Here is a 13799-nt window from a genome sequence, read left to right as displayed (position 1 = left end):
ATTGTGATTTGACCGAAATAAAAGCAAACCAATTTGCTATTATACCTCTTCTCATTAGCTTCCACTGCATCTCTGGATCTTTGCTTTGCAAATAGCTTAGCCATTCTTTTGGCTTTATTCTTTTGTCTACTGCTCATACCAGCTCGAAATTCTGAGTCAATTAACTCGGCAGCCTGAAGAGTCTGAAAGAAAAGTCATTGTCAACTTTCTTACAATGAAGGTCCTTAAAAATTCTCAAACGCACAATGCTCTCAACCTCCCCAAACCTCCACTTGACACTCAAGAGTAACAGTTTGACATCAAATAATACTAACACTAAACCAGAATTCAGAAAACCAAAGCATACCATATGAGATGTTGACCGTCAAAATATAAAGATTATAACTGCAGAAGCACAAATAAAGCAAACCCATTGTATTATTCCTTGCAGCCAGAGGTTTTACCTACAGGTTGTTTGTTTACTAGTGAAACTGAAGAAGGAGAGTAGTCCAGATCTTCATCATTGAACAGGTCTTCAGTATTCATCCCAATTGCAGCACCCATATCTAAGCCAAGTTTCTTTTGTAACAGTTTCCTCTGTCGTGCTATCCTCTCTTTAGGATCAATTTCACCTAAAAAAAAACAAAACCCCAACACCAAAAAATGTGTTTTTTAAAAAGGGAAGATGTGTCATATTTCCAACCAGATGTATTACTGAAGATTTGCTCAATGAAATAACATAAAGCCTAAGGTTACAGAATTGTACTTGGCTAATACAGCAGTACAATCTCTTAAATCGGATCATGCTGACTCCTAGGAAGACCTTTTCTGCTGCTATAGCTATACCAGTACTTAAACAGTGGTCATTTTTTGAGCAATAGCTCCCCTGCAGTTCATTAAATAACGCTTGTTTGACAGAAGTAAAAAAAACTAAGTTTTCCCTGTATTTTTAAGAAAGTGTATTGTGAAAGTAATGAACACACTAAATATTAAGTCCAGCAACTGATTCAAGAACTAGCACTTTTTTACTGAGCACATGTATCACTGTGGATCAGCTGATTTTGGCAGTTGGTTTCTGGGGTGTTTTTTTCTTGGGGGGGGGGGGCGGGTCTGGTTTGGTTGTGTGGGTGGTTTTTTTTAAGGTTTATTTTCCTCCTAACCTTTACCTTCTGTTGGGAAAACACAGACACAAATAACAACCACCAATAAAACCCTCAAATAATATTCAATCCAATACCCTGTATTAAGATGAGTCGGAACTTGTTTTCTTAGACTGCTCTTCCTTGTAAAACGCACCAGACCCAGGTGTCTCCTTTCCTTCTACTCACACTAACTCCTGGTTGTAATGTAGACTGAAGCATAAGCGTGATTTTCCTAGGATGCTGGAGCCTATTTACAATCCTGTCCTCAATCTTCCCATGTCAAGCAAGGCTCATTTAGGAAGTTAATAGAAGCTACCTCAAGAATGCTGTGAAGCTTCAACACTGTAATTACTACTGAACACCTAGACTAAGGAGCACTCACATTTACATAAAAAAATATTTTAGTGCCTGAGTAGAATAAACCCTTCAAGTAAACCAAAACTTGTAGCTTGTAGGGCTGTTGGACTTTACCCTCTTTTTACACGTGTGGTATGGAAGCCAGTAAACAGATTTTGGGGGGAGGAAGGGGAGGCTGGGGGCAAATATGTGCACATAAACTTGCAAGTAGGTGAACAATACTGGCAGAGTTTTGGGGTACACACCAGGCTGAGCAGTAATTAGTACTTAATTATATCTATACCAATAAGTTGTTCTGGGTTTTTTTTGGCTTTGTTTTTTTTAATAACATTTAACTGGCAAGCAGAGAAATGCAAACAACTTCCACTCTCTAAAAAAATATTTTACCCTTCACAAGTTCATCTTAGGAAAACATGTCAAAGACTGCTAACTCTAAAGGTTATTTAACTTGCTTTACATGCATTTATGCTGGCTACTTACTTGAAAAGGAAAGCTGCTACAAAATGAAGAGAATATACATTTTCCCACCAGTTAAAAGAAGATCATAAAATGGTTAAGGTTGGAAGGGACCTTAAGTATCACCTAGTTCCAAAATGCAGCAACTAAACCTAATTTTTGTTTCATTTCCTTAGTTTTCTATATTATATTTTTTCATTTATTTTAATTCATAAAATTATTTATGTGCAATCATACGACACTGGGATAAATGTCAGACTTCTATGAACTAAAGTGTCCTAGTGCATCTACTTGATTTCTGAACAGGTAGAGTTTCATTAGAAGAGATGAAACTTGTACACCACTTTAGGATAAAATACGGCAAGCAATAAAACAGCAGTCAAGATTAACAGACAGGATACTGCTTAATAGTCAGCAGCCATAGATTCTGCTCCTCTCTGAGCTAGTGGGATCTGTATACACTGCACAGAACGCGTAACACACAGGGAACAAGTAAATCAGGGCTATGCAGTCAGAGATGATTCTTATCTATAGCATCATTTCATTTGGTGCAGAAACTAGACGATGGACTGGAATTAGAGCTAGGAAGTATAGTAATAGCAATAAAACCCTTATATTAAAATGCTACTACACTGATACAAACTGAGCTAAAAGTTACAGAAATATTTCAGACAAATCACTTGAAACCAAAGACATCAGACAGGCATTGATATTTGACCTTCCACCTCTAACAGTTTTATCACAGCATTTCTCATTCAATCTTTCTATAATTTGAAGGTTTCCTACTACTGCATTTGAGAATGCTGTTTTAATGAAGAGTAAGTGGCGATAGTTCCTGCACCTCTTACAAGTCTATAGAAGTTCTACAGAAGTCTTTAATATTGCTTTTTCTGCTCCCTCTTTTGGGTTTACACTCTCCTCTTACCACTCTACATGTACTAATTAATGAGAGAACACATGAAGAAACAATACCCACTCCCCAAAAGGGTTGTTTAACTTAAGACGATACAAACCAGTTATGCTGGAGAGTATTTTCTTCCATTATTTCCTAGCATTCTGAGAAACCATGGATAACTAAACTCATAGGACTGCCACAAACTTTTTCAAATCAGTCTTGTCTGCAAGTAAAATACAAAGATATACCTGATTTATCATCTTGGACTTCAAATTCTGCACCAGCAGATCCAAGAAGAGATGCACCATGTTTTAACAACCGACATATATCAAATCTGTCAAAACGCAACCGATCTGTTGAAGGCAAATCTTCCATGGGACTTTCTGAGCCTGGTTCTAGATAGGACATTGAAAACAGTATTAAGGACAATGTACTGAAATTTTTGTACAAAGTTCTGGCAGAATATTAAGCGAGAGAAAGAGGAAGAAGTAGTTTCTCTCCTCTAAAGGAATCAGACAGAGCATTTTGATTCACAAAGTTCAAAGGCTTCATTTCACAAACACAGACTGAAAAAGCTCACTTAATGCACTTAGCTGAGTAGAATTTTTTTTTCCTTGATAAATCTAGCTTTTTTAAATCTTGTACATTAACATACCACTAGGCCTTCTCTCTACACATGGACAACTTGCAGTTTGAACTGCATATGGCTCCCAAGTACATAGTCAGTACAAGGTCACGCATATCATCGTAACTGAATATGAACTTCTAAAGCTAAAGAGGTTTAATACAGTCCATGCATATAAAAAAGTCTATGCTCATAAAGAAACAGAATAACAGAGCTGCCTTAAAAAGTCCCATATCAGATGAACAATGAATTGTATAATTCATTTAAGAAATACCTTGTTTTGATCTTGGTGTTGGATTCCACTCAGGTACATTTTTCACTATTGCTTCAACAGCCTGGCCAGCTGCAATACGGGTATCCCAATTCGTACTTCTTAAATACACTAACACCTTTAAGGAGAGATTAATATATAAATAATTATTTGTTTAAAAATATACTTTCACAAAATCCATCAGCTATTATGCTTTATTAAAATACACTCACTTTTTATGCTATGGATTAAGACAACTTTCAAAACAACAACAAAGAAGTACAAGGAATCAAGCCACAGAAATGCAAGCAGCCTTCTCTATTGCTCACTGCTTAGGAGAAATCTTGCCATAGCCAGACATTAAGAATTTATAAGATATAGCTCTTCCCATAAGTCAAACTCGACCTTGATTTCCTCCAGGTACTGAACAAGACTTTTTTTTTTCTTTTATTCTCTCTAAAAGGAAGTGTTCAAAAAGAGATTAATAGACCTTAAAACTCTGAAGTCATTTAACCCAAGAAGAGGGACAACATGGGTCACTTGAAGCAATATATGCTCTTCTAATTCAGCACTGGCTCAAATCTGGAAAAACTATTTCTTTCTCTGAAAGTGGTTTGCTATTAATGATTTCTTGGCGACTGTTGGCACCATCAATTCTGGTGAGGGCACCTGTTCAGTAAGAGTAGAATTGAGGTCACTCAGCCATCTCCAGCTGTCAGATACAGCCTATTTTTGTTTTTACTAGACTTGGCCAGATTGAAGTCTCAATCTAATGGAAATCTCTTTCCATTTTCCAGCCCTTTTAAAGATATGCAGCCTCCTATATTTTTAATGATGTTTCACACAAATAACAATCTTTAAAGGCAGAATCAGGAATTTTTATAAGGCGATAAAAGTTTCTCTTTATAGAAAAAAATCTGAATTTACAGCAAACACTTAATAACAGAAACCTCACTTACGTAACCATTTTGGAGGCTAACCAAACAGCAAATTTAACAGAATTAGTCTCTTAATTTTCTTCAACTACAATGCTTTTTCTCCTTCCCACAGAACCCACACACCTTTAAACTAGTTTTATTCTCACCATTAAAGTACTAGAAAAATGAAACAAAAAAGCTGCTTACCTTAGATAAGAGATTATTCAGTTCATGAGGGTGCAGTTTCACTACTTCCCCAAGTTGCTGTGCAGCTGCTTTTCTTGTTACTGGTGTTGTACCGGTGTCCAGTAAAATGAAGAGACGATCAAGCCTAAATGACAAAACCCCAAAACGTTACGCTATTCATAGTTCAGCTGCCCATTTCTATTAATATTCCCCCACATTTTTCAGTTTATTGCATGCAAACAGAAGAAATGTTGGCATGAACACCGTCAACTGACAGGGTGGCAAACATACTTCCTTCTAATAGTAAGCATAGTTGTTCTAAAAGAACATTTAATTGGGTAAGGGAAAAAAAATAGAAATTGTTAGAAACATTAGTTTTTTAAAATCTGCAGTTACAGGGAAAAATTTAACTTATTCCCTTCTTTGCTCTGTGATAGAGAACATTTTCCATCTTAAACACTGTTAAGCTGCAAATGATCTTCATCAAATTCTGACTGACAGAGAAAGCAAAGGGCTCAACTGCTTGTATTGCGCACTATAATTTCTTTTGAAGACTTACTGTCATTTACAATATCAAACTCCACTTTTCCATTACACCACAAATTCTTACTTTTCACATATTTTCTCCCTAACTACCTGAAATATAAAAGACCAAACCTGCTGTTGTATTTACAGCTTTGAGAGAATCCAACACCTCTGGCCTTTCCAGGAAATACAGAAATTTAACCAGCAGATCTCTTTTCACAGTAACTCTGTATTTGGTGAAAGAGAGCCTAATCATGTATTTTCAGAAGCATTAACTGAGAAACAGCTAACTACTCTTCATCATATAAAAAGCATATAAAAACAGAGACTACCTAATCAAATCAATTATGGAAGTAACAAATGCTCATTACTACCTCCACTTAAGCGGGACAGAACTCTCTTCACAGGGTACCTACTTTATCTGTTAGTTACTGGGCAGTATGAGGTGGACAGATTCTAAACTCACAATCAGAATTATTCCTTCAAGCCTTACTCATGTATCTTGTAAAATGTGCTAAAATGCGTTAGAAACAACAGTGCTACACAGCCAAGGCAGTAATGCCAGAAATACAGTTCCAAACCCCAAACGCTCTCACAATGGAAGGTACTAGACTCAATATTTTCCATTAGATTAAAAAACCCAACCTGACAGTATTTTAAATTATTCTATTATCTCAGACACACTTCTGATAAGGGCCAGCTTTGAAATAATTCTCTTGCTACTACTAAAACAGGTGAACGCATTTCAATTCCTGTAGATAAAAAATGGAGTTTCAAATTGCTGTGATTTAGTAATTTGTAAATTGTTTTCAAGTTCCATAAAGATGAAAACCCAAACATATCTACATCAGTTGTTCTGCGTGGTTAGACAGTCAAGAAAAAAGCGAAAGCTTTACAGATCCAACTCTTCCAAAACACTGAGAGTGGGCTAGTCAGGAGGAACATACCAGATACTCATTTACCAGCATTTTTTCTTTAGTACACTTGACAGTAATAACCCAACCTGATTTGCAGCATTCAGTATTATTCAGTACAAAATATGCCAGCTTGCAGAGCAACCACAGCTTGCTCCAACTTGCTTGTTCTCACCCCTTTCATTCTTCATCTCACTGTGAAACTTCAATGTTCCATACTCAAGTTTGCCATTTAGCACCACCCACTCCTTCAACTATCAAAGTTGGGTGGTTTGGGTTTTTTTCCCCATCTCCAAACTCAAGCAGAAAGTGCAATTTAGACCACTTCCTCACCTCATGTTTTGAGACAGGAGGAAACCACTATGACTGCCTACCCTCAAAAAAACCTCTAGTTTAATTACAATCTTTGTTACAACACTAGATCTTCAATCCTTAAAATGCACAACTTTTTGAGGTGTATTACCTACAAAACACAGCTGTTTACTTCCTTTGGGTTTTTTTTTAACCTGCAGTATGCTTGGTTTTCCAATTTGTGGTTTTAAATTGCAATACGCTTAACTGACACACAAATGCAAAATAAAACAAAATAATCTATTGTCTCGCATCACTATATGAAGGTTTCGGTGTTGGAAGGGTAGCACTGAGAAAGCTGCCACTGATAAGCAGCACTAGGGCTTTTTTAATTTAAGGTTTTCATTCTTAGCTTCATTACACATGAAAAAATACTCAAAATACTAAACAAATTAACTTTGAGGACCCACAGCTTAGAAAGAAATTTCCTAAGTTCTGCAAGGTTTTCATTTTCAGAATAGACTAACAATCTCTAAACTAGTAATTAAAGCCAAAGAGAACTAAGATTTTTCTAATGGCATGTGGTTTTCTGCTTCTCATGCTAGACAGCGCTACAAGCAGAGCACTGCGTGGCTCACACAGTTCACAAACCTAACACTAAAGTGCAAATCAGTGTGGCAGAGTGAAGTGCTCTAATAGAGGCATTAGAAAGCTAGTACTGGGATAGTTAACGACCAGGTCAGGATACAGAGGTTATCATCAGTATCTCCAAAATGTTTCCAAAAGAAGACATACGTAGCTGAATTGTGTAAAGATCCTCATCATCTCACTGTAAGCATTCTGACTGGATTGGGTCCCCACAGAACTTCAGATGGGGAAGCTTCCAGTTTATTGATTTCAGTGAGCCGAGGCTTGAAAGGGACTATGAACTGATCACTGCTGCCAGTGAAGTGATTTGTTTGGACTCTCCACCTGTGGTACACCAGTATGTTCAGGTGGCCAGGGAGCAGTCACTGACAGTAAATGCCAACTGGTACAGAACAGCTCACAACTACCCCAGCATATTCTACAACTCATTAGAATTGTGCAATTGTCAAAAAAATCTCAATAGCATAGTCCCTGAAACACTCTGAATGTCAAACTCTGCCTAGAGCACTTTGGAAAACTGTTATCTAGCACCCATCAGAAGGCAAGGGAATACTCTTTGGCATTTACAGTATAAATTGTATTTCAACACCCAGGAGCTTCCTCCCAGGCGTGGTTTCTAGGTACATAAATAGCCTCGAAATATAGAAGACATTGATAAACCAAAATTTAGACTTGACAAGGGCTCACAACCATGGTGAAATTAAACCTAAGTACAAAAGGAGATGCCTCAGCTTTTCTTCTTGACCTGATAGTCCTTCTGTGGTGTTTTGTCATTTGGTCAAATTCCAGCTTGGTCAGCTTCACAGCTAAAAAAAAATAAATAAATCAAACCCCTAATAAAGCATACACAAACCATTAAAATAATCAAATAAACAACTTCCCAACAGACAATCAGAAAGCAAGAGAAAAATCACTGAACAAAATTCAGGCCAAAAAAAAAAAAAAGTGTGATGAAACACAAAGAATGGATTGTTATTTTACTTCTCATAGGTGGGAGACTACAAAGTAGTTATGAAGGTGGGGCTGTGGACAAGAGAAATAGTCTTGTTTCCTACAGAGCAGTGGAAGGGACACCTTGAGTAAAATATGACCTCCATGACCACACTGCTCACAGTATTGCATGCTGCACACAGAAGCCAACCGAATGCTAAAATTAGCGTATTTCATATCATAGAATCCATAGTATTAGGCAGTACAAGCTTTATTTGTAAACTATTACGTATGTATGGACATCAAACAAGGCAGCCCAAAAGCATACAACCAATCACATTACAAGAACTGTGACAAAGAGTAAAAAATTAAAATAGCTGCAATATACTAATACAAGAAATGTATTAACAAGTTACACAGGGAATACCTTGGTGACCATTCAAGTTCTAGCTGCTGAGTCAGGTTAAGCTTCTCATCAGAATGTAATCCTGACTTCCAACTTTCATTTCAGTCTGTTAGGTGTCTGAGAAATTCTACAGCTCTACCTCATTTGGGCAGTACTGCACATACTACTTTGGCTCTCCCCCTCCCCGTGACTGTGTCAGCGCTCCCTCCCACAAACAGCAACAGGGAAGGCAGCCCACTGTCCTGGTCTGCGAGTTCATCTCCATCAACCAGGGAAGAGTTACACTTTTCTTCTCCTCTTTTGAGTCTGCAAGATAACTGCTGTAATCACACTCGTTATAGAGCATCTAGCTATTCTAATGATACAGGCATATGCCTTTAAACAGTACTGAAACGTACTCCTTGCTCAGTTTAACTCCTGCTTTTCATGCAAGAGCAGCCATGAAGCAATAGTTTCCAACAGGTCAGAAGCTAAATTCTTTCTTCAGAAAGCTTGGGATAACCCCAAAAGAACATTTCCAAAAGGTACACAGGGCCCATAAAAGAGGTAGTCAGATAATTCTTGTATCTTAGTAAGAACTTCAACCTCCAAATGATGCAGTATTAAACTTGAAATGTTTCATATGTTTTATAATGTAATGATGCCAGCCAATGCAGCCATTTGTTCTTGGGAAGTCACAGCCCTACATGTCAAAAACCAAGAAAGTGAGGACAAATTATTTTCCAGGAGTTTTACTAACACAACCTTCTGACTTTATTTTAAATTAAAAACTAGGTTCTTATCTACATATTGACAATTATATAGAACTCCAATTAAATGAAAACACTGAAGACTCTAGAAACTAGTACTAAACTTACTAGGACCAAATCAAGAATGCCTGCAAGAGCAGCCAGTTGTTATGCTCTCCTATACTTCCTTAAGGAACTGACTTGAAAATACCCAGAAGAGGTTGTCTTTAAGGTCTTCCAAGGTGAACTTAAAGATATACTATTAAAATATTATTGAAATAATTTATTCTTAATGCATCGTACCAGCTTTGTGCATTTAATCACATTTTAAAGCAAGTTTGCTCTCCTTCATACTTGAAGGCCCTTAAAAACAGGTGAAAGATATTAACAGCCTCGGTGTTTGAACAATACATGAGGTGCCTTTGACCACATTAAAGAAACCGGAAAAAAAGTTTTATTAGATATTGAAAGGGACAATCAACACTTTATTATCTACTGAAACTTAATCACCCTGAGTAATCCATGAGTGTTGTCATTTTCCTGGCAGTATTACTTTTTCATCTAAAGCATCTCAAGAGATCACTTGTGAGCCACTGCATTCACTTGGATCACATACTTTGTAGGAATGAAGCTGAAATGAAACTTTTCACTTCCCTTTTTCCTTCTCAGTTCTACTTTATTTATTTATTATTAGCTATGCAGACACTGTACTACTTCATACTTTCAAGATCAGAGACAGGAGATAAAGCCTACCAAATCAGCTTGTGCATTCGCAGAAAGAACACCAACCTTCCCACCCACCTATACATACTTCTGGAGGATGGTGCTCATTAGCTAACTGTTTCAGCATAGAACTACCATAGACATGAGCATATTCAGAGCAACTATTCTGCAGCATCTTTTGGTATGAAGTATCGACTATTCTGCTTTTGGGTCCGTTTTCGAGCGTATCATCACAGAAGTGGCACATACAAGCAGGTCTTCAGTCAGGCTGGTACATGTAAAAGCAGAATCTGCTAAAACAAACACTTACACATATAATGCAGAATAAAACAGACTCTGCTTTGTCAACAGATTCTAGATCAATGACAATTATTTTTAAGATGCCCTTATTAACAGCAAAGCTTTGAATTTTCAATCTGATTTTGAGGTATTTCAAAGCATTCACTATAATTGGTTAGATGTTGCTGAGCACAACAGGGGTTTAAGAAAGGTTTTAAACTGGCCAAACAGCAGAAACTAAACTTTACTGAGAAAGCAACCCTTAAATTTACTACTTTGAGATGCAGAAATACCCCTCAAAAAAATGGCTTTTATTTAATATGGTTACTATACAGAACTAACCCTAATGAAGCTTTTTATTAATATCAATGTTTAGTACAGCACTCAGCAAAGCCTATGGTCCTTGGAGAAAGATTAATTTGAATCATCTTCTCCCACACTCTCCACACTTGTATAGTTAAGAATCATTCTACAACAATGAAGTCTTATGTTGGACCTTCAAAAACATAAAATGTAACTAACTTTCTAAAGGACAAGTGCAGATCTCTACAGTTAAGTGGAGCTGGCACAGAAGCTGGAACAACTACACCCTCCAAAAAACAGAGATATGTAGTATGTAAGCATACAAAATTATCTGTGGTATGTCTGAAGGAAAGGACCTTGGAAATTCAATGTTGAAGCAAAAAGGGAAGATAACACCTTTTATTTTACAAAAGCAACACTGACATTATATCATCAGCATTCCTATGGTCCATCAGCCAAAAGGTTCATTGGGCCAGTCGCTGTGTAACTTCAAAGGGATAAGAGCTGTTTTTGCTGTGTCTGTTAAAAAACATGTGCAAGGCCACATTTACACAGTACCGCTTCTTACAATTATAGAAACAATAGAGTTTCCCAGGAGTAACCTAGATGTTAGAACACTCTAAAATGTGTCTTTTACCTAATTTACACGTGGAATTGGAACCACTTTATGAACTCGCAAGTATTACAACATCTTTAATAAAGTTCTATCCCTTGCATTCAACTTGTATATATTTTGATCTTAAAACTGTACTCTAAAGCAATGTACCATGTTATCATGGTTAACACACCAACTTGTTTAGTGCTCCACACTGAACCTTGGGTCTTATCCAAAACACAGGTTTTTGTCCTGCTGGTCACCAGACCAAACAGGCGTTAGAGAATCTTTGCATAGTGCACTGCTGCTTTTCACTAAGGCCATGTGGTTTTACAGAAACACTGGTAACTGAATCTGAAACCAATCTTTACAGTACACACCACCTGGGCATACAGCTGAAAGCTGTATCTTGACAGTCCAGTTAGCCCCCATATCACATGTATGTTAGCACAGTTACTTAAGCAGACTGCCCCACACCTAGTGTAATTACAATGCTACTCTATTTTACATGCTGGCTTACAGTAGTATTTTCACATACACTGTAGTCTTGTCACAGCAATCCTTACTACTTCCAGTTCTTATGGACAGCTTTGGGGAAGAATAAAGAAAAAAAACAAAGCCCAAACAAGCAAACAAAAGAAACCAGAGCCAACTTTTTTTTTTTAACCCAAATCCAATTAATATAGAACAAGTTGATAAAAAATAAAGAGCAAAATAAGATGGACACTCTGTAGAAACTGCAAAGCTAAAACACCTGCTACTAGAAGTCTTAAAAGGCATATTGCTGTTCTAAATTTTGATTAACAATGGATTTCCAGTATAAGTGTGCATACCTTTACTTTTTATTTTACAGAATTGTACAGTTATTCCTACACAGTTTCAGGAACAGAATTTACATTTGGTATAGGACTTCGAAGTACAGAGATACTATCAACACATGACTTGAAGCTTATCACAAGGTTAATTTGGATTCATTGTTTCCTTTCAACTATCCTGTCGGGAAGCTTAACGTGCCCATTTGAAACACACACACAAAAAGAGATGGCAGGAATTTGTGCTCAGCATTCTTTATAAAAGAGCTCTATTAAGCCATACCTCTGTATCTCTGAATACTTTAAACGCTGGCACACCCCAGCGCACATGTGTGTAAGCAGATACTACCCAACATCTTGAGACGGAGCCAGAACACAGTAATCACTTTTCTTCATGGAAGCCTATTTTATTTCGGTTACTTTACAACCAAGGGCTCTGAAAAGCAAAACGGTTTCTTGCCAGTTCTTGAGACTCGGTATCATTACCCCCTATTCCCTAGCAGCTTAAGCCGAAGGAAGCACTGGCCAACAAAACGAAGGCGTTGAGCTCAGCAGGAAGCCCGAGGCGCCCCAGGCAGAGCCCTTGCGGCCTGAAAAACGGAGGGGGCTTCCCTATGCGCCAGGCCCGGGAAGGACCCCCGGCCAGGAAGCAAGCCAGGCACCGAAGCACGCAGCCACCCCAAATCTCACCGAGGCGGCCCATGCCGCCTAGGAGCGTGGAGTCCCCGGAGAAGCCTCGGCAGGCTCCCGAGACGAGAGGAGGGGGAACCTCTTCACCCCCACACCCCCCGAATCCAGGCCACACGGAAGGCCCGGGTCGCCGAGCCGCCGCTGCCGGCCCTCTTTCGCCCACCCTCCCCGGCTCCTACCGACCTGGAGACGGCCATGGCCGCCCGGAGCTAGGACTCGCTGGAGGCGAGCGGCGGGACAGTGAGCGGGGGGGCCAGCGCCGCTCTCCCAGGAAGGAGGGCGCGGGGCCTAGCTCAGGCCTCTCGGGCGCCGCACCCAGCCTCGGCCCCGCCGGTGATCCGCGGGGAGCGGCTGAGCGCAGCTGTGGCCGGCAACGGTCAAAGTCTCTCTCCCCCAGCGGGGCAGCAGCGGCGCGGGCGGGAGCGGTGCACAAGCCTCAGAGCGCGAGTTAAAGGCTCTATTCGCCCATCGCCAGGGCGAAGCCCAGTGCCTGGCTTTATATGAGCAGCCATCTTGTATTTATTCCCTTCCTCCATGATAGCGGCTTCCTGATTGGCAGCAGCGTCCAGCCGTAGCCAATGGAGAGAGAGCTTCTAAGAGCAAAGAGGGCGGGCGCACGCAGCGCCTGGACTGAGCAGGACCGGCCACCCAAGGGAAGAGGAGAGGCATGAAAACGCAAATTATAACCTTTTCCTTAACAGCCTACAGTGTGATGGTGCTTCTCCCCCACCAGCATGGCGGGAGAGGGCGACGGAGAGCTCGGAAAGCTCACGCAACACTCCCCACTCGGAGAAGTGAGCTTACACCCAGCGCCGCAGCTCGCACGCCCGGACCGCGGAGACTACAGCTCCCGGCGTGCAGTGCGCCTAGCTCCGCGCCCTCTGCGAGGGGACGCATCCGCCACGCGGCCGCCGCCCGCCGGGGTGACGGGCCGTCCCTCCGCCTCCCCCAGGGAGCTAGGCGGTGGGGTGCGCGCACCCCAGCTACTCACAAGGTGTGTTAGCCGGCACAAGCCCTCAGGCAGTGAGGGGCACTTCAGCTGGCTGTCGTGTGACGGCACTGTCACCGACCACGTTTCCTTCCACTTCCTGTCGTCTCCTCAGCTGAGGCAGCCAGCCGTACTGCGGCCCGGCCGCGCTGCGGAAGGC

At 40.1% G+C, this 13799-nt stretch overlaps 1 protein-coding gene across 2 annotated transcripts in view; it reads right to left on the bottom strand.

Annotated features, from left to right (window-relative positions):
* Positions 1–13209, bottom strand: part of BTAF1 (B-TFIID TATA-box binding protein associated factor 1) — a 44344-nt gene extending 31135 nt beyond the window's left edge. The window contains exons 1-6 of one of the 2 annotated variants that reach the window (XM_062619399.1): positions 12835–13209; positions 4829–4952; positions 3729–3843; positions 3078–3224; positions 448–611; positions 46–182 (exon numbers count right to left, since the gene is read on the bottom strand). In XM_062619399.1, the coding sequence (XP_062475383.1) occupies positions 46–182; positions 448–611; positions 3078–3224; positions 3729–3843; positions 4829–4952; positions 12835–12848 (701 nt within the window). In that variant the 5' untranslated portion in view covers positions 12849–13209. Of the gene's footprint in view, positions 1–45; positions 183–447; positions 612–3077; positions 3225–3728; positions 3844–4828; positions 4953–7930; positions 7975–12834 lie in introns of those variants that run through there. The other variant, XM_062619398.1, reaches the window with a different exon arrangement.
* Positions 13210–13799: the final 590 nt, after the last annotated feature.

Source organism: Pezoporus occidentalis, unplaced genomic scaffold (assembly GCF_034315485.1).
Source record: "Pezoporus occidentalis ecotype Australia unplaced genomic scaffold, CSIRO_AGI_Poc_V1 ctg210, whole genome shotgun sequence".
Lineage (NCBI taxonomy): Eukaryota > Metazoa > Chordata > Aves > Psittaciformes > Psittacidae > Pezoporus > Pezoporus occidentalis.
The sequence above is the reverse complement of the archived record's forward strand: the minus strand, read 5'-3'. Positions and strand labels throughout refer to the sequence as shown.